Source organism: Gekko japonicus, unplaced genomic scaffold, assembly GCF_001447785.1.
Source record: "Gekko japonicus isolate JY-2015 unplaced genomic scaffold, Gekko_japonicus_V1.1 scaffold3496, whole genome shotgun sequence".
NCBI classification, from domain to species: Eukaryota; Metazoa; Chordata; class Lepidosauria; order Squamata; family Gekkonidae; genus Gekko; species Gekko japonicus.
The window spans coordinates 16,161-37,384 of NW_015163715.1; the positions used below are offsets into that span (position 1 = coordinate 16,161).

At 46.0% G+C, this 21,224-nt stretch overlaps 1 protein-coding gene across 1 annotated transcript in view; it reads right to left on the bottom strand.

Annotated features, from left to right (window-relative positions):
* Positions 1-21,224, bottom strand: part of RRBP1 (ribosome binding protein 1) — a gene marked incomplete at its 3' end in the record, with an annotated part of 35,834 nt that overhangs the window by 13,737 nt on the left and 873 nt on the right. The window contains exons 2-6 of the mRNA XM_015407850.1: positions 14,544-15,245; positions 12,433-12,581; positions 10,022-10,144; positions 7,062-7,214; positions 3,245-3,363 (exon numbers count right to left, since the gene is read on the bottom strand). Coding sequence (XP_015263336.1) covers positions 3,245-3,363; positions 7,062-7,214; positions 10,022-10,144; positions 12,433-12,581; positions 14,544-15,225 — 1,226 coding nt within the window. The remainder of the gene's footprint in view (positions 1-3,244; positions 3,364-7,061; positions 7,215-10,021; positions 10,145-12,432; positions 12,582-14,543; positions 15,246-21,224) is intronic.

Below are 21,224 nucleotides of genomic sequence, written 5' to 3' on the forward strand. Positions count from 1 at the left end.
CCAGTTCTGCACCATCACTGGTAGGGTTGCCAGCTCCTGGAGATTTGGGGGCAAAGCCTGTGGAGTCAAGGGTATAATCCCAGAGAGTCCATCCTCCACAGCAGCTGTTTTCTCCAGGGGAATGATTTCTGTCATCTGGAGATCAGTTGTAATTCCAGGAGATCTAGCCCATAGCTACAGCGGCGCTATTGGGGGCTGTGCCCCCATCCTTAAAGGGCCAGCCCCACAAGAGCTCCTTCTGGAAATGTTTTTTAAAATGTTTAACATTTTTTTAAAAAAGGCTGTAACGAACCTCACAAAGGTCAGCGGCAGTGTTCCCTCTAAGCTGAGTTAGTGTGAGTTAGCTCACAGTTCTTTAGCCTCCAGCTCACTTGTTTTTGTCTTAGCTCAGGAAGGATGGCTCCAGAGCAAATTTTTTTAATTTATGTAGCAGCCAAATGGCTCACTCACAGCTTTAATGCCAGGAGCTCACAAAGTAGAATTTTTGCTCACAAGACTCCACAGCTTAGAGGGAACAACGGTCAGCGGGTGTGCGCTGCTGCAAAGGGCTGTGTGTGATACCAGGAAATGACTGCTGATGCTGGAGAGTTGTGACTCCTCTTAGCATTTACACAAGAGAGTTTTGGGTGTTCAAAACACGCTGTCACCGTTAGCGTGGCAAATGTAGTATTACGTCTACTGAGCTCATCTGAAGCGACAGTAAGTCGCTTCCGGTTCCTAGTCTTTAGTCCCACCAGAAAATTTTTTTGCTGCACAAGTCATAAAATCCTGGCTGCTCCAGGTCCCACCTGGAGGTCGGCAACCCTAACCACTGGCCTGGTCCAAGTCTGCACACCACTGAGATTTGGCTCGTTCCTGGCCAGCTAGGTCCGCCAGGCCCCCCCTGGCCACCAGCAGGGGATGGGGGGGTAGGAATGCGATATCCAGGTTGAGAAACTCCTGGAGATTTGGGGATGGAGTCTGGGGAGGACAGGTAGAGCCCACCCTCCAAAGCAGCCATTTTCCCCAGGGGAACTGATCTCTTTAGCCTGGAGATGAGCTGCAATTCCAGGGGATCCCCAGGTCCCACCTGGAGGCTGACGTCCCTACGATGCCTGTTCTTGCCTCCCAGCACCGTGCCACCAGCAGCCTGTATCAAGCAGGCTCAGCTTGCTGCCAACGGTTGGCTGTATGGGAAGGAGAAGTCTCCAGGCACTGCCAGTCGGTTGGTTCCAAGCTGATCCCACACCACTTTCCCCAACAGTCCCAAGCAGGTCCCCACAGACCACAGGTGCTCCACGGACCACAGATCAAAGACCCGCTGGTATAAAAAAAAGAGAGAATTAATGCGAAAAATGACATAAAGAGCCGAATTAGCTTCAAAGTGCTGGTGCTTACCTTTAAAGCCCTATACCTGAGGGACCGCCTTTCCCCATACAGGCCCCAAAGAGCACTTCGGTCGGGGTCACAGCACTGTTTAGTGACCCCGGGCCCTAAAGAGGCCAGGCTTGCTGCCACAAGGGCCAGGTCCTTTTCGGTGGCGGCTCCTATCTGGTGGAATGAGCTCCCGGAGGAGATCAGGGCCCTGTGGGACCTGTTACAGTTCCGCAGGGCCTGTAAGAGGTGTGGCCTGTTATGCTAATGAGTTCCTGCTGGGCTTTTTCTACAAAAAGAGCCCTGGAGAGAATTAGTGCTAAAAATGACATAAAGAGAGCTCTCACTAGCTCTCACTGGCTGCCTCTCACTGGCTGCCTATAGCATACCGAATTTGCTTCAAAGTGCTGGTGCTTACCTTTAAAGCCCTATATGGCCAGGGTCCGACACACCTGAGGGACCGCCTTTCCCCATATATACCCCAAAGAGCACTTCAGTCGGGGACACAACATCGTCTGGTGACCCCAGGCCCCAGGGAGGCCAGGCTTACTGCAACAAGGGCCAGGTCCTTTTCAGTGGTGGCCCCTACCTGGTGGAACGAGCTCCCAGAGGAGATCAGTGCCCTGCGGGACCTTTTACAGTTCCACAGGGCCTGCAAGACGGAGCTCTTCCGCCAGGCTTTCGAGCAGGAACCGCCACTACTACTACTACTACTACTACTACCACCACCACCACCATTACCATCATTGGTAGACCTGAGGGGTGGCCGCATGAAAATCAACCATGACTCCGCTGTGATCAGTACTGCTGGATTGGGGTCGAGTAACAACTATGGGTCTTAATCTCCCTATTGTTATGTAAGATACTGGGGAGTCCATCTTGCAAATTTGATTCCATCTTGTTAAATTTTGATTGCAACCACTGAGCCCTTTAATGTTGATTGTTTTATCCTGTTTTTATGTTGTTCTATACTTTGGCACATGGTGGGGCCCTATTGTAAGCCGCCCTGAGCCCACTTGCGGGGAGGGCGGGGTAGAAATGTAATAATAAATAAATTAAATAAATAAAAAGGAGCTGCGGTGGCTCAAGTGGTTAAGACGCTGAACTGCAGGCTGTGGAAGGTCGGTAGTTCAGCAGTTCGAGACCCGAATGTGCCACTTGACGGAGTGAGCTCCCGTCTCTAGTTCCTGCCAACCTAGCCGTTCGAAATCAAGAAATTGCAAGTAGATAAATAGGGACCACTTCAGTGGGAAGGTAACAGCGTTCCGTGCGCCTCGGTGTTTAGTCATGCCGGCCACATGACCACAGAAATGTCTTCGGACAGCGCTGGCTCTTCGGCTTTGAAATGGAGATGAGCACCGCAACCCTAGAGTCAGATTTGACTGGCTTTCAAGCAAGGGAACCTTTACCTTTTAAAATAAGTAAACTAGACATTTATGAAAATGCTCCACAATTCTAAATTTTATCCAGCAAGCATTTTAAAGCACGGGTTTGGAGAAAGGCCATCCGGCCTCAAGATGCTGTTGATCCTACCTGGCTACTTACAACCCCCGTCTGAACTCTTGGGTCTCGCTTCAGATCTACATCTGAACATAACTTTGGAGACCTATGAGCATCAGAGATGGAGTCAACAATTCTAGAGATGGAGCAGACTACAGAAAGCGGCAGAATTCTCCTTTCTTCCTCAAGGCTCACTCTATCTCTGAGAACTTTGACTTGGCTACCCGGAACTATTTATCGGCTACTGCCAGCCATTAACGGCTTGTGTCGAATAAGATTTTACTACCAATTCTCCGGCCAGGGCAACATATAGCCTAGGCTAAAAGTGATAGTCACATTCACAAACGTGGTGCACCAGTGCACTGAAACAGTATTTCTATTTCCATCTTACTTGCTTTCTGTCTGGCTTGTGGCTTGGTTTAAAGCGTCTCTGAGGATGGAATTTTCTTGCTGCAAACGAGCCACCTGGGTATTTGGGCCGTTCTCCAGCTGCTCTTGAAGCGTCCGAATCTGAAATCAGTTTGGAAAAAGAAATCTGACGATGCCTGCTATGGGACTGATGTAGGAAACAGACAACTTTAAGAGCACGACACGAATGTTAACTGAAGGCAGCAGGCCTCTCTGCCATCTCTCTCGTCTCTCTCTGCCATCTTCCCTCCATCGTCTCTCTTGCTCATAAGCCAACTGGCATGCTGAGAATGTGGACTGAGGGGCCCAGGTTAGGTTGCGGGAAGCTACTATAAACATTTCATCACACCCATAAGGTGGTAAGTCAGGCCACAGTTATTTTGCCATGGTTGTCAAAAATGGCGTGGTGAGAAGTCTCTGTGACTAGTTGTCCTAGAACACCCTTATTCAAGCATGACATTTCATGGAGGAATCTCATTTCCCCTATATCCCCCCTCCCAATATCCACTTCCCTTCTTTCCCTCTTCCTAGCAGGCCCCATAGTCCCTCTCCTTTCTCTGCTTCCTTCCTTCCCTGCTGCATCCTCTCCCTTATCCCACCCATCTGCCACCTACTGCTTTCCCTTCTTCCTCTACCTGTACTTCCATCTCTCTCCTTATCATCCCTCCTTTTCTTCCTTTCCTCCTCCTACCTTTTTCAGTCTCTCTTTCTCTGCTCCCCATACATACTAAACACAACATGGAAGCTGGTTACATACCCACTGTCCAAATGGCTGTTGAATTTTACCAAGTAGTCTTTTATTTATTTATTTATTTATTTGGTTCAATTTCTATCCCGCCCTTCCCACAAACGGGCATGTTACAAACATTAATATACGACAATCAAATTAAAGATTAAAACTATAAAAAAATAACTACTTCGAGATCTTGGTAAGATTATGAGTAAGTAGCAGGCATTGGTCCTATGATCTGGGGGTTTAGCCCTCCCAAGGCTGCCTCGCAAACGTGTTCAGGGAAGCAGGTTTGATACCAAATATAAACGCCGCAGTACACGGATTTCTATCCCGCCCTTCCCACAAACGGGCATGTTACAAACATTAATATATGACAATCAGATTAAAGATTAAAACTATAAAAAAATAACTACTTTGAGATCTTGGTAAGATTACGAGTAAGTAGCAGGCATTGGTCCTATGATCTGGGGGTTTAGCCCTCCCAAGGCTGCCTCGCAAACGTGTTCAGGGAAGCAGGTTTGATAGCAAATATAAACGCCGCAGTACACGGCAAGCTCTAATAGATTCCCACTAAAAGTCCAAAATCAAGAAAATGGGAGTTCCATGCTGTGCAGAAATGCTCACATTTTAAGGATCTGTAAGTTACAGTCTCTGTTTGCCCACACTTTATGCTTCTAGGCTAGATGTTCTCACTCAGTTTTAGGCAAGTTGCTGTGTGTTCATGAGTGCACGTTCAGCGCTCGACCGAGCTTTCAAAGAACAAATGCAACAGACGGCTCGACGCATGAGGCTGGTCAATGGACACATTCAGCTTCAAGACAGCAAATGCCAAATAATCAAATACTGCAGGCTTCCAAAAATGTTTTTTTGGGAATGTTTAGGGGCACTCTAAACTGGTCTAATTAGTGGGAGGCCCTGTCTCAATGTCAGGGTTGCATTCCTGTTGACTTAAGGGTGCCAGCCCGAACCATCTGAGGCCATGCGTTAAAAACCAGGTTCAAGAGCTCGACTGCAGGAATTCATAGTATGCACTTCTCTTAGTTTTACCACATTATTAAAGCAACTCACAGTCCAACCAGTTATTTGATGGAGTTGCATTCTGTGCTTTGAGGAAAGCTTTTAACTTTCATCTGATTTCAATAGGCAATATACTCCAAAGCCTCTGCAAATTGTGGTTTTCTACTGGTTGCTGAAGAGAAGACATCACAAGAGGTCACATCCTGCGTACACTGTTTTTTTCATCGCTTTCCTAAGGAAAGGGTTCTAACAGGCATCCTTGACAAACCCTTTATTTGCAAATGAGACAAAAACGTGCTATTTTTTCAGTTTGGGGAGTAATAATTAATAGTTATCATATGGCAGTGAGTGTGGTATAGCCAGGAGATCCTATGATCGTCTGGCAGTCAGCGTTCCTAGCTCTTTTTTGAATGATGCACCACTAGCTAGTGAACTAGACTTGCTTCTGGACTGAGGGAGCTCTGAGAGAGCTGGGACTGGCCCAAGGTCATCCAGCTGGCTGCATGTGGAGAGGTGGGGAATTGAACCCGGTTCTCCAGATTAGAGCCTGCCGCTCTTAACCACTACACCAAACTGGCTCTCTGACTTTGGGGAAGAGGTGTGAGAAAGGTTTATTACAAGCAGCCTGGTTGTAGGAAGCTGCCTCAAAGGGCTGTCTCACTACCCCACCAATGGCATAATCATGTCTTAACACAACACTGGAAGCCAAGAACCATGGCCCCCAGTTTGAGGCCTCCAGTGGGTATATTTCTGGAGAGGAATATATTTTTTGAAAAAACTATCTGCATGGCATCTGACAAGATATGAGAAGAAGAAGAGGAAGAGGAGATTGGATTTATACCCCGCCCTTCACTTGGAGTCTCAGAGCGGCTTACAATCTCCTTTCCCTCTTTTCAATTTGGAGGAGGCTTGTAGCTCATCAAAAAACGTGCTTTTCAATTTGGAGGAGGCTTGTAGCTCATCAAAAAACTTTTTGCAGCGTTCATTGAAAGAGAATTTTGGATTAAAACTTTGGTATTTAGCAACCTTGTGCTGAAAATTATTGTTGGACTCCCTGAGGAAGATTCTGAAACAGAAGGACATCTGGACCTCTGTTGGAGGAAGACAGAGCACATGTAAAGAGAATTTAAGGAGTCCTCCCTTTTGAAACTTTTTTACAGAGGAGGACTAATATATATTATAAGGTTGTACTATATCTTTGGAGAATCTATGGAGATGATATTTGACAATTTGTTCTCTTATATTATGAATTGTGACTATGATGATTAATATGTATGAAGAAATTATTGTAATAATATTTTTCTAAATATATAAAATTATGTGTGTTTGTTTCATCAGCACTGACACTCTCATCCAAGGGCATCTCATCTGAGTTGATGAGGAAGAAAGCCATTAAGGCGACGTTCCAATGCCCAGTAACTGACTTTGTCCTGCTTTCTAGTTCCTGGAGTTGGGACCTACCTAACATTGCATCTGCTAGGGAAGAATCGTGCATTCCACAAAGCCTTATGAGATGAATATTTAGCCTACACAATATGTTTGCATGAGTCATCCAAAGGATCTGATGTCTTGCGAAATGCGATCTATTCTCCTAGGGATAATTTATCATAAAATTGCAGTACTTTGTTTTTATGCTACACCCACCCAGTCACTTGAATTGTGTACAAAACATGCTGTTCTCCCTGGTTTGTGAGGACGAGTGCTTTTAGCGCACAAAGCTCAATTTTATGTGATTCAACAGGTGCCATTTACGAACCAGCTCTCCCACTCAGTGACTAACTCTAAGGTGAGTTAGTGTGAGCTCGCTCGCAGTTTTTTAGCCTCTGGCTCACACATTTTTGTCTTAGCTCAGGACAGATAGGTCTAGAGCAAACTAATTTATGCAGCAGCCAAATTGCTCGCTCACCACTTTAATGCCAGTAGCTCACAAAGTAGACTTTTTGCTCACAAGACTCCACAGCTTAGAGGGAGCATTGCTCACACTCCCATCTGACAGCAGCACAACTCAAGGCAAGAGGTCAGTGTTAAATCGTGATGCCACATCTCCCACCTTTCCTTGCAGCTGCTGGGTCTCAGTCATGTGATCCTGGTAACTCGCCTGCATCCGGTTCTGCACAGCTGCAACCTCCTGCTCGTGGGCCAAGAGCTGCTCCTTCAGCTTGTTCTCAACAAGGAGGGCTTTTGCTTTCTCAGCAGCAACTTCCTTCCAGAGAAGAAAGACACCGTAAGTAAGACCAGGCAGACAGTGAGGGTTCCAAACGTGCTATGTTAATCAGCACAGGTACGGTAGGGATGACTTTACCCTGAAACAGAAGCCAAAGGGAGTGTTATTAAGCCACGAATGCCTCTCGCAGGCCCATCGCAAGCCTGCTGAGGATATCAGCATCCCATTCCCGGTTGCACGACTGTGTTTTCCTAGGGTGGTACACACAGTGGCTGTTGCCAGTGCTGCGTTGGGAAATACCTGGAGATTGGGGGGGGTGGACCCTGGGGTGGGCGGAGTTTGGGGAGGGACCTCAGCAGGGGAGAAGGCCAGAGACTTGACCCTCCAAAGCAGCCAGGGAATGCTTATTTATTTATTTATTATTCAGATTTTTTTACCCCGCTCGCCCGGCCGAAGCTGGCTCAGGGCGGCTCACATTAAAAAAAAAGATAATTACACTAAAACCTAGCAGTTCAAAAGCAAGAAATTGCAAGTAGATAAATAGGAACCGCTTCGGTGGGAAGGTAACAGCGTTCCGTGCGCCTCGGTGTCTAGTCATGCTGGCCCCATGACCACGGAAGTGTCTTCGGACAGTGCTGGCTCTTCGGCTTGGAAACGGAGATGAGCACCGCAACCCTAGAGTCGGATTTGACTGGCTTTCGAGCAAGGGAAACCTTTACCTTTACACTGAAACATCGTTGTGGTTAAAACAAGTATAAACAAATATAAAATCATAATAAAGTGCTAGTGGTTCTTAATAGTCATATAGCAGTAGCAGCCAGTGTAGAACATTCTCCGCTTACAGTCAGCTCTCGGTATTAGTTGGATGTCCCTGCAGGGTTTGCTGTTCTTTAAGGCTGTTGATGGCAGTGTTCAGGGTCCAGGGCCCTCTCCCTTTTACCAGCCGATGTTCTTCATTGGTGGCGGCGGCTTCCAAAAGCCTGGCAGAAGAACTCCATTTTACAGGCCCTGCAGAACTGCAAAAGGTCCCGCAGGGCACTGGTCTCCTCCGGGAGCTCATTCCACCAGGCTGGGGCCGCCACCGAAAAGGCCCTGGCCCTGGTTGTCGACAGCCTAGCGTCCTTAGGACCTGGGAGGGCCAGCCAGATTAATGAACACAACAATGGTGCACAACCTGATTAAGAAGTATATAAAAGTTTATTTAGGAACTAACAGACTGAATAGGAAAGAGGAGACAGAGATAGGTTCCTAATGCCAACTCTAGTTGAGAGAGCGGGGTAGACTGAGTGTCGGACTTCTGAGGAGGAGGAGGAAATTGCCCTGAGAGTGGCAATCTGGAGACAGGCAAGGAATGGCATTTAACCGGAGAGAGAAGGTGCTGTCCTCACTAATTGTCCTCTCGCTGACCCCTTCAGGGTCTTCTTCTCTTCTTGCAGGGCTCTTTTTGTAGAAAAAGCCCAGCAGGAACTCATTAGCATAATAGACCATACCCAACAGCAGAAACTCATTAGCGTATTAGGCCACACCCCTGACAGCACAGCTCATTAGCACATTAGGCCGCACCCCCATGTTACCAGAAGTGTGGTCATCCAGCCACACCCACCTTTTGCTTCTTATTCTGTTCACCTTGTTTGTGATCAAAACCCAGGGCCTTTTTTTGTAGGAGGAACTCCTTTGCATGTTAGGCCACACACCCCTAATGTAGCCAATCCTAATGAGTTTCTCCTGTTGGGTGTGGCCTAATGAGTTCAAGGAACGGCACTTAACAGGAGAGAGAAGGTGTTGTCTTCACTAATTGTCCTCTCACTGACCCCTTCAGGGTCTTCTCCTCTTCCTCTTTGTACACCAGGCATTGTCTTTTCCGACAGGGGAGGGGCCTCAGCACAATACAATGCCAGACAGTCCACATTCCAAAGCAGCCATTTCCTCCAGGGGAACAGATCTCTACCATCTGGAGACCAGTTCTGTAATTCCAGGAGAACTCCAGCCACCACCTGGAGGCTGGCAACTCAAGGTGGAAGTTTGCATACACACACAAAAAACCCGCCCTTCAGAGCAGGCCTGTAGCCAGGAATTTTTAATTCGGGGAGGGGCCTTTAAATTAGTCAGGGGACACCCCTGCACACCCCACCCAGCGGTGTCCTGTCCGGTGGCAGGGGAATGGCGGGTGGGGCTGACTGGCAAGGTCACAGCTTGAGGGCAGGGGTGGGACTCTGGCAGGCAGGCTCAATGAGGGCGATGGCGTGCTGCAGCACAAAAAAATAAAATAAGGATTTTTCAAGGGGGCTGGGCTGGATGGTAAGTTGGGGGGGGGCAGGCCCCAAGATGCCCCACTGTCGGTACAGGCCTGCTTCAGAGGAGTAGTTGATAATTGACAAAGTCCACCCTAAACCAGCCTATCAGAGATCATGAACACCTAAAGTGGCCAGAGTACAGCAAACAGACAAGCTGTATGATGTTTCACAGCAGAATGTCCACATCGTCATTAGAAGACATGAGGAAGAGAGTGAGTACTGGAAAGCACAGAGAGCCAGTTTGGTGTAGTGGTTAAGTGCGCGGACTCTAATCTGGGAGACCCGGGTTTGATTCCCCACTCCTCCACTCGCACCTGGTTGAATGACCTTGGGCAAGCCGTAGTTCCTGCACAGCTGTTCTTGAAAAAGAGCAGTTTCTGTCAGAGTTCTCTCAGCCCAACTACCTCACAGGGAAAGGAGTTTGTAAGCTGCTCTGAGACACCTTTGGGTAGTGAAGGGCGGGATATACGTAAATCCAATCTCTTCTTCTTCTTTCTCCAGATATTCTCAGGCTTTCTAACAGCAGTACTTGGAACGCCACACCACACCTACCTTGGAAAGTTCCCTCAATTTGGTTTTTGCAGCAGTTGCATTTTCCTGCTCCATGATCAGTTGCTTCTCTTTCTCCTCCAGCTGCCGTTTGAGAACAGCAACAGGGTCACTTTTCTGAGTTGCCTGTAACAAGAACCAACAATCAGAAGAAAACAAACGGACTCAGTGCTTCCGAGCTTCTCTTGTGTATGGACCGAGTGCTTCATTCCTTGGTATATTAATGGAAGAATATTGCACCAGATAAAATATTGACTACATACAACCTATATCCACTATTTGTTACCCTTCACCAACTATGGGCCAGCTGCAACTGATACTATTACCATAATTCTGGCCCCACTGGTGGACCTCCTGATGGCACCTGGGTTTTGGCTACTGTGTGACACAGTGTTGGACTGGATGGGCCATTGGCCTGATCCAACATGGCTTCCCTTATATTCTTGTAACATACCACCAGGAGAAACCAAAGCTCCATAGCAGGAAGGCCCATGCCTGCATCTAGTGGATCCCAAATCCAGCTCAAAAAGATTTTCTTTGGTAACAGAACTGAGAAAAACCTGCGCCTCAGACTTGGGAGAGCTGCTGCTCTTGGGATTGATGGAGAAATGGCTAAGACTAGGGTTGCCAGGTTCGATTGTCCTGGAGGTGGAGGGTGGGAGGGAGCCATCCAGGAGTGGGGGGCAGGGTGACATCGCTGTGTGTGACGTCATCAGCACAATGACATCACATGGAAGTGACGTCATCATGCCGGGGATGTCGTGTGTCGATGCTCTAGCATTTTGGCTAAAAACTCTATCATAACCGCAGAGTTTCGGCCAAATTGCTAGAGTGTCAAAGCATGATGTCCCCAGCCTGATGAAGTCACTTCCATGTGACATCATTGTGCCAACAACATAGACACTTGACAGCCCTATTCAGGGGTGGGACTTCCCCCGCTGGCCAGGAGCAGATTGGAGCCCCAAAGATCAGGGGATCCCCTGGCCGGGTTGGGGGTCTGGTAACCCTAGCTTAGACACTACAAAGCAGCTTCATATGTTAATCTCCAAAGATGCTTTGCTGCAGGGATATCACTATACAGTTAAAAGATATACTCGCAAGAACGCTTATGAATATGTAATTTTTAGTTAAAGCAATATATGCCAGAGAGAGCATGTAGGTATAAACGTATACGAGTTTAAAATCTGATGGACTTTCTCAGCTGTCAAGCAAGGGATCCTAAAACCAGTAGTTCTACCACTGGGACTTGGGTAATTGCCTACCCAAGAGCATGTTCCTTGAAAAAAAACTCGAAAGCTATTGGCTTTATCACTTTGCCCTTTCATTGTTCTGGAAGTCTAATGCATGATACTCCTAAAGGAGAACCAGTTATGGGGTTGCCAACGTCCAGGTGACACCTGGAAATCTGCTTTACATTTGATCTCCAGACAACCAAAATCACTTCCCCTGGAGAAAATGGCTGCTTCGGAGGGTGGAGTCTACAGCACTATGCCCTGCTAAGGTCCCTCCCCTCCCCAAACGTCTGCCCTCCCCAGGCTCCACCCCAAAAATCTCCATGTATTTCCTAACCCAGAGTCCTAATAAATTACCATTTATTGCTTTCTTCTTATGAGCAAAAAAAGGACCCAGGGTATAAATTCCTCCCCAGAAATAACTGGATTTCCCATGATCCAGGGCTTCTCCAAGTGCGTGCCAGAGGCAGAAGAATACAAGCAATAACATCTTCCCGCTGATTAAGAATCCAAGGAACAGTCCTCAGAGCAAGGTCTATGGACAGATGCTCACAAGGACTTCCCACTCATACTTGTGTTTGCACATAAGAACCTCGCTCTGGACTACGTCCCGGGTCAGATCTGTCTGCCCACCAGACACGGTTCTCTTTGAACAGATACGCCCGAGTCTCAAGTGGTTAAGATGATGAACTGCAGGCTGTGGAAGGTCAGTAGTTCAGCAATTCGAGACCCGAGTGTGCCGCATGACGGAGTGAGCTCCCGTCTCTAGTTCCAGCTCCTGCCAACCTAGCAGTTCGAAAGCAAGAAATTGCAAGTAGATAAATAGGTACCACTTTGGTGGGAAGGTAACAGCATTCCGTGCGCCTTGGTGTTTAGTCATGTCGGCCACATGACCACGGAAATGTCTTCGGACAGCGCTGGCTCTTCAGCTTTGAAACGGAGATGAGCACCGCAACCCTAGAGTCGGATTCGACTGGCTTTGAGCAACGGAACCTTTACCTTTACTTTATGATAAATTCAATCTGTTGCTAGGTGCAGGGCTGCCTCTGCCTTGATCATGAAGCCATCCCTCCTCATACTGCCCTGTAAGAGCAGTACAGAACTGGAAAGTATTTACTTGGGATGATGAAGGATGGAGTCTACGGTCAAAACAAGGCTTTTTGCATCGAAAGATGTACTTACCATGTGCCAGATATCCTGAGGACCTCCTGCTTTCTCTGACAGAATTTCTATCAGTTGCTGGGCCTCACCTTCACCAAACACCATGTTTTTAATTGTACAGGCCAAAGTCTTGTACGGAAGTTCGAGCCCACAGTCAGCATCAGCAGTCACTACAGAGAGGAGGAGGGAAAAGGAAAGGCTGATAAGGCACAAGCTACAGAGCGTTAGAAAGTTTGCCACAATGGTTCCAAGACGATCCTATAGGCATATGGCCACTTCTGATAAGACACCAGAGGAAACCTTAAACCTACAGAAATGCTAAGCTACCTTGCTGAATTTCCAGCTTTCACTGGGAAGAAAATCCACTACTTTCTTTCCTTACAGAGCTTGGTTATAAGGGCAAAAATATGCAAGGAGATTCATACCTCAGTGCCTATCAGCTGAGTCACTGAGCCTCTTCCCGCCCAAGCTTACTGGTTTGTTCCATAACTTTGACTCTTTGCCTTGACCCTTTCTTGCTTCTTTTCTCACCAGTGTGGTGTAGCAATTAAGAGCAGTGGGCTCTAACCTGCAGAACCATTTGATTCCCCACTCCTCCACATGCAGCCTGCGGGGTGACCATGGGCCACTCATGGTTCTCTCCAGGGCTTTTTTTGCAGAAAAACTCATTTGCAGGAACTCATTAGCATAACAGGCCACACCCAACAGCAGAAACCTATTAGCATATTAGGCCACACCCCTAACAACACAGTTCATTAGCATATTAGGCCACACCCCACATGTTACCAGAAGTGTGGTCATCCAACCACACCCACCTTTTGCTTCTTATTCTGTTTACTTTGTTGTCAAAACCCTGGGCTTTTTTTTGTAGCAGGAACGTCTTTGCATGTTAGGCCACACACCCCTAATGTAGCCAATCCTAATGAATGTCTGCTGTTGGGTGCGGCCTATTATGCTAATGAGTTTCTGCTGGGCATGGCCAACTCAGGAGCCAGCCGGAACACCCGTTCCTGTGTGTTCCTGCCCCAAAATAGCCCTGGTTCTCTCAGAACTCTCTCAGCCCCACCTACCTCACAAGGCGACTGTTGTGAGGAGAAGAAGAAAAGGCAATTGTAAGCCTGTTTGAGACTCCTTAAGGTAGAGAAAAGTGGGGTATAAAAAACAACTATTCTCCTTCCTCCCTAATATCAACAGACAGCAGACGGTAGAAGTTGGGACTGAGATTTAGGCTGTTTTTAGCTTTTCAGCCAGAAAGTTTGCCACATGTCTGCTGTGCTGGTTGATACATCTGCCTCACTCAGCCTGTTATTTCTTTTTTAATATTGATTTTATTGTTAAACTATTATTGTTATTGAGGTTTTGGGGGGGGTATTTTTGTATTTGTATGTGTGCATGTGTGTGTCTTTACCTGGAAGTCATGGTGACCTCTGGTGACTGACCCCTACTGGGGGCCTGGAGGATATTCAGAGAGGTGGCTGAACAAAGCCTGCCTCTGTCCTCCGACCTGGTATTCCAAGGAAGTCTCCCTTCCAAGTACTAACCACAGTCGACCCTGCTTAGCTTCCGAGACCTGACGAGATCGTACTTGCCTCGGCTATCCAGGTCAGGGCAGCCTAATATTTCTTTTGACTCATTCATGGGAAACCAATTTGTTAAACTTATTTATGAGGGAATGTTCCTCTCTGAGCTTTCTTTCACCAAGGTTGATGTCTATGAAATGCATAAAAACTGTCAGATGCTGCTATAACTGTGCATGCAGGACTTCTCTGATCAGAATGGAATATCGGTCAGTGATTATCACACAATCTAGGGCCTAAAAGAGCATTTGCCTCATTAAATGTAATGTATATTTATTTATTTATTTATTTAATTTCATTCGATTTCTTAACCGCCCTTCCCCGCTTACGCGGGGGCTCAGGGCAGTTTGCAACAACATAAAATCTAATACAATTTTAAAACCAGTTAAAAGTACAAAAATTCAATATTAAAGCTCATGCCCTGCCACAAATGTTGTTAGTCTTTAAGGTGCTACCGGACTCTTGCTAAATTGCATGCTAACTTGGAGGATGAACTATACAACACACACACACAACCTACAGTCTTCAACATGGTGTCTGCACAAAGAGACTTACCTGATTCTCTTTTCTTTTTGGCAATGGACTTCTTTTTCGAACCGACATCTTGTTTTAGTTCCTCTTGGTTTCGAGGCGCTTCCTGCTTTTTGACGGTCACAGAACTAGCGAACTGAGCAGTCTGTTGAGCCCCAACTGGTGGAACAGCAACTGCTGGTGGTTCCTCCTTGGGAATCCCTTCAGAAACGGGAGCTTCGGAGAGAGCAGGTGGCAGAGAAGAAACCGGAGGGCTGGGAGCCTGCTCTATCTTCGCTGCTTTCTTTTCCTTCTTTTTCTTATCTACAGGGGACAAGGCAGGCTTCTCCTTCTCCAGAGGAGGAGCTGAAAGCACTAAAACAGGCGACTCAAAGATGGTTGGCTCGACATCTGATGCAGGTTCAGGGCTCATATCCTTAGAACCAGCAGAAGCGGCTAGATCTTGATCCAGCTCAGGTAGTCTCCCGTTGGGCTTCTCATCCTTCTTTTTGGCCTTTCCTTTTTTCTCAATGGGTTTCTCTTTCTTCTTCTTCTCTACCTTCTGCTGGCTGGCTTTCTCCAGCTCTTTACGCTGTTTCGCCAAGGCTTCTTCGTAAGACGTCTCTTTCATGGAAAAGGTGGACACCAAGAATATTCCAATAGCTGAGACCAGCATGAAGCCACCAAAGACCACAATGCCCAGCATCTGAGGGTCATAAAAATCCATTCTCACTCTCCTGTGTTAATCTGCAAAGCATCAGAGAGCAAGTTAGTGATAAAATAACAACACAAAAACATATGATGTTGGCCAGGGCTCTTTTTGTAGAAAAAGCCCAGCAGGAACTCATTAGCATAATAGGCCACACACAACAGCAGGAACTCATTAGCATATTAGGCCACACCCCTGACAGCACAGCTCATTAGCACATTAGGCCACACCCCCATGTTACCAGAAGTGTGCTCATCCAGCCACACCCACCTTTTGCTTGTTATTCTGTTTACGTTGTTTGTTGTCAAAACCCAGGGCCTTTTTTTGTAGCAGGAACTCCTTTGCATGTTAGGCCACACACCCCTAATGTAGCCAATCCTAATGAGTTTCTGCTGTTGGGTGTGGCCTATTATGCTAATGAGTTCCTGCTGGGCGTGTTCAACTTGGGAGCCAGCCGGAACTCCGTTTCTGTGCGTTCCTGCCCAAAAATAACCCTGGATGTTGCCTTATACAGAATCTAGTCCACCTATCTCACTCAACTGGCAGGGGTTCTCTCCAGTGTTTTAACTAAGGGTCTTCCCCAGTCTTGCTATTCGACATCCTTTACCTGGATATGCTAGAGATTGAACCTGGGAACATACACAGGCAAAGTATATGTCATATCACTGACCTAATGGCCAATATTTTCAGATGGAACCACTATCTCCATTTCTTCAACTGGGCTGTCTTGCTAAAGAACAGCCAAGAAAACCCCAGCAGGTTCTCAGACTACCCGAAACATTCCTTTTCCCCAAAGGCGGTACTTTTCCAATGTGTTGTATAACATCACCGGAAGTGTGTCAGAAGGCGACACCCACCGCTCAGGCTCCACTGGACTGTTTTGGATTGCTAGCTATTGGGGGGGGGGGTCTAAAATTTAACAATAATGGGCCAGCCCTGGACACCAGATTTGACCAGAACAGAGGTTCCACTATCATCTTCCTCTTCTGGCCAGACCCAGGGGCAGTGTTAGCCACAGGCCATCTAGGGCACCAGCCCTAGGCCTTGGAGCTGGAGGACTGCTCTGGCCTAGTGGGCTGCATTGGAGAGCCCTTGATTGCCCAGTACAGCAACACAACCTCTCCTGGCCTCTCTGCCACCAGGGCCTCATAAGAAAGCATCCAGATGACGGAGGGGACTGCAGTGGCAAGCAACAGTGACAGTTCTATGAGTCTAGTGTGGCAGAGCCAGAAAGGAGCTGGTGAGACTTCAAAACCTAGGGTTGCCAGCCCCCAGGTCCAGATGGGGGGGTTCCCCTGTTTCTGGGGGCTTCAATCTGCCCCTGGCCAGCTGGCCAGAGGGGGAAGCCCCGCCCCCAAGAGCAACCGCCCATCTGGCCACCCTTCTCCCTCCCCTCCTGCTCAATTTAAAGGGCTTCAGTTGATCGATGGGGACCACATGGCCCACCAACCAGCTGGAGGGCACTTTAAATCTAGCATGAGGGAGAGAGAGGGGTGGTCATGGGCTGCATGCTCGGCTTGCAAAAAAACCCTTTAAAGGTAGTCCCTGCCAATCAGCTGAAGCCCTTTAAACTGGGCAGGAGGAGAGGGGGAGGGGTGGCCCAGTGGTTGCTCTTGGGGGCAGGGCTTGTGGGCAGGGCTTCCCCCACTGGACGTGGATTAAAGCCCCCAGAAGAACCTGTAAGAACTTTCCCCTGAATCCCACTCCCCATCTTATTTCCTCATTTCCTCCTCCTGCCAACCCCCATATCCTCACTTTTCTCCACTCTCTTGTAAAAGAACAGCTCTTGACTCATGCTTTGATACAGGTGCTGACTTTTGTCTGTTATCCACATTGCTAATAACTTTTTTCAAATTCTTTGTGATGTTATTCCTCTGCATTATTTTTAAGTAATTACCTCAAACATCTTGTTTTCTGTGCCAAATTATAAATATACTGTGATACAAAACTAAACATGCCTATTGCTTTCTGAACCTCTTCTTTGTCTTTAAGTTTAGGCATATTTGTGATTGCTGTCACTCTGTCTACTTCTGGTAACTCCCCCCCCCGCCAATATCCCGCCTTCGGGGAGGGCGGGATATAATTTTTTTAAAAAAATCCTATACTCTAAAGTTCCATTTACTTCTACATGGTTTTAACCTTGCTCCAGGGACTTTGTGCATTTTTTCCAGTCTCTGAGCATGATCCTCTGATGTGCCCCACATTAAAATGTTACCTGTACAGATTTTTGTGCCTTCACATCTTCCAACTCATTTGCTGTGCAAAAACATAAACCCAATAGCAGTCTTGTAAAAGGTAACTGCCAAATGGCATATTAAATATACACAACAGTATATAATGGTTTACTAAAGGTATCCTAGGAGCTGCGGTGGCTCAAGTGGTTAAGACGCTGAACTGCAGGCTGTGGAAGGTCGGTAGTTCAGCAGTTTGAGACCCGAGTGTGCCGCAAGTGAGCTCCCATTTCTAGTTCCAGCTCCTGCCAACCTAGCAGTTTGAAAGCAAGAAATTGCAAGTAGATAAATAGGTACCACTTCAGTGGGAAGGTAACAGCATTCCGTGCGCCTTGGTGTTTAGTCATGCTGGCCACATGACCACGGAAACGTCTTCGGACAGCGCTGGCTCTTTGGCTTTGAAATGAAGATGAGCACCACAACCCTAGAGTCGGACACGACTGGCTTTAGAGCAAGGGAACCTTTACCTTTTTAAAGGTATCCTGCCAGAATTCTGAAGATGTACCAATATCTAACAAACAGTCAACTGTAGTTCCATTGCATGACAGTGGTATACTTCAGTCTCTTCTGTTTCCCTTTGTTCTTATGCTCCCAGTCATCATGTCTATCTTTGTTAATGCACTGTCGTCACCATCATCTCTCATTGTCTGCTGCTCTGATGCTTTAACATTTTGTGGTTTCACACCAATGCAAAATGACAATAGCCATTAAATACAAAACAAATCTTTCCATATACTGAACAAAGTATTGCCTGATTACTTCTCTCACATTTCTTGTGTTTCAGACTTGTCTTGGTCACATCTTGTTTTTCTGGTTCTGTTACTGATCTATACTGACCAAATCCTGTGTCTTCTCTCTGATTTTTATTTTTATTTTTGGTCTCTGGCATTTTCCCCAAACTTGTCCTGTCAATGTACTAGTTTCAACTGCCTGACTTAGATTTAAGGCTTTGTTGAAGTTCAGTTGCTGCCTTTCCAACAGTCTATTCCTAGTGTCTTCATTTCTTATACTTATTTAATCAAAGTTCGAGTCCAATGGCATTTTTGAGACCAGCAAAATTTTATTCAAGGTATAAGCTTCTGTGTGCACAGACACTTCTTCAGAGACACTGAAATGGAAGTTACCAGTCCATACATATAGGTAGAGGGTAAGCAGCAAATTAGCATACAGCATAATAAAGGTGTTCAACAGATGCAAAGACCAAACTGGAATAACAAGCTTAGTTTATATGGTCACCAGTGTTCCCTCTAAGCTGAGTTAGTGTGAGCTAGCTCACATTTTTTTAGCCTCTGGCTCACATATTTTTGTCTCAGCTCAGGAAGGATGGCTACAGAGCAAACTGATTTATGCAGTAGCCAAATTGCTTGCTCACAATTTTAATGCCAGTAGCTCACAAATTAGAATTTCTGCTCACAAGACTCAACAGTTTAGAGGGAACATTGATGGTCACCATTTGTTTGGGTTTAATCCGGGGGGGGGGGGGGGGGCAAAAGCACGGGTTTTCTAAGCTGAGTTAGTGTGAGCTAGCTCACATTTTTTTAGCCTCTGGCTCACATATTTTTGTCTCAGCTCAGGAAGGATGGCTACAGAGCAAACTGATTTATGCGGTAGCCAAATTGCTTGCTCACAATTTTAATGCCAGTAGCCTCCAAATTAGAATTTCTGCTCACAAAACTCAACCGCTTAGAGGGAACATCACCATTTGTTTGGGTTTAATCCGGGAGGGGGGAGGGGGATGGACATAGCACAGGATTTTTTTTTTAATCTCTACAGTAGAGATCGACTTGATCTCTACTGAAGGAATTGGCCAGTTCTCAAAATTGCTGTCAAGTCTGTTGCAAAAGTTTCTCCCTCTGATACCTTGTTTGAAATGGGCATGTGAAACTTCTGAATGATCAGATTATAATTGTTTTGATCAGAGTTTGGCAGATTAAAACCATTCAGTAATAGACAACTTCTTTGCCTGCAATGCTTTAAACTAGCGCCATCTTCTGGACAACTTCCTTGTGAAATTGGATGCCTTGCCTTCATAAATAAGATAACTTCCTGTATGAAATATTTCCAAGTCATGTGCAGGTTTCAAAGTTCCAATTAAATTTATAGGAGCTTTTAATGGCTCTCTTTTTAAGATATTCTCACTTCTTTGCTCACCAGTCTTTATAGAGTCTTTTGTTAACTGCTGGAAGCTCTTCATCAACAAAGATTTTATGTATACAGAAGACATTACAATATCTACAGATACACAGGATGTTCTTTTATCAGCAAGTTATGGCTGATTTATGGTGACCCTGTAGGGTTTCCAAGGCAACAAACGTTCAGAGCTGGTTTGCCATTGGCCTGCCTCCAGGTGGCAACCCTGGACTTCCTTGGTGGGCTCTCATCTAAAATACTAGCCAGGACCAACCCTGCTTAGCTTCCAAGATCTGATAAGAACAGGCTAGCCATGGCGATCCAGGTCAGGCCAAGGTTAGCATAAAACCACCTTTATATCTAGACTACCCAAGATGGATCTTCCCCCAAACTTCAAAATTAAAGAAATCTTTACATCCTTCCAAGTGTCAGTTAAGCAAGCAACTAAATATTCTTCCGACGAGAGCAAATTTTATAGAACACTAACGGGGGTTTGGTTCCGTAAACAACTGAGTTCTTACGGTTTTGTTTACATGTTGAAAATCACATACTTTACAGTACACAACCAGTTATGTACTGTTTTATGTACCATTCCTAAAATACTTATATTTGTACTAAGATTTGCTTAGATTTCATTTTCAATGAATTATAATATACACATATATTAACCGGGGGGAAACCTAATATAAGCTTTAGCTGTATCTTAGAGGTTTAACTAGGCTATGTCCTCTGTGCAATTAACTTCCAAAGATATGGTGTATTTTCACAGAAATCCTGTCTTCTTAAACAAGTCTGCATTTAGTCCTCATAAGCAAGTAGGGTTTACATTCATATCCAGAACAATATGCAAGTCATTGGACAAATCTTTAATCTCTGTATCTGACTCAGTCACATATTACAAGAATACTGGAGCACAAAGGAAAAGATCAGTTACTGAATACGCATTCTATATAGCAGGATAATACGTTATTTCTTTAACAACAATCATCCTCTATTCAACTATTTCCGAGTTCTATTCTTAATAATTATCAAAGCAAAATATTCTTAACATCCCAATTTTTCTCTAAATATAGGATAATACTGTTCATATGCCTCTCATGCATGGCCCCAGGTGTTTATTTAATTCGATTTTTAGACCAGCCTCCCCGCGAACGGGCTTAGCGTGGTGAACAACATTTTAAATAAGCACATCCCAATTAATTAAAAACAATTACATAGTTTAAAATCAGATTACAATAATTCAGATCAAGATTTCCGGAAGCCTGTAGAATACATTAATTTGTATTTCCTTACCCCCATAGGGGAAGGAAAAGAAAGAAGAGAGGAAAAGCCAGACAGGTGAAAAACCATTGCTGTCTTCAACCATAGGCCCAGAGGAACTGAACTAATAAGTCTCACAGGGCGCAGACCTCACTTGGAAGTGAGTTCCACCCGGCTGGTGCCAGGACTCAGAAAGCCCTGGCTCTAGCTGAGGACAGCCAGATAGTTTTGCAAAACCAGTAAGTGGACTACAAATAGCTTACTGAAAAGGAGTGTATACGTAATTACAGCTGATGATCTATGTAAACAAGTATCACCACACACAATAATGCCTTCTTCAGCAGTGTCTGATAATTTCCGAAATTAAGTCAAATTTTCAAAAATTCAGAATGCCGA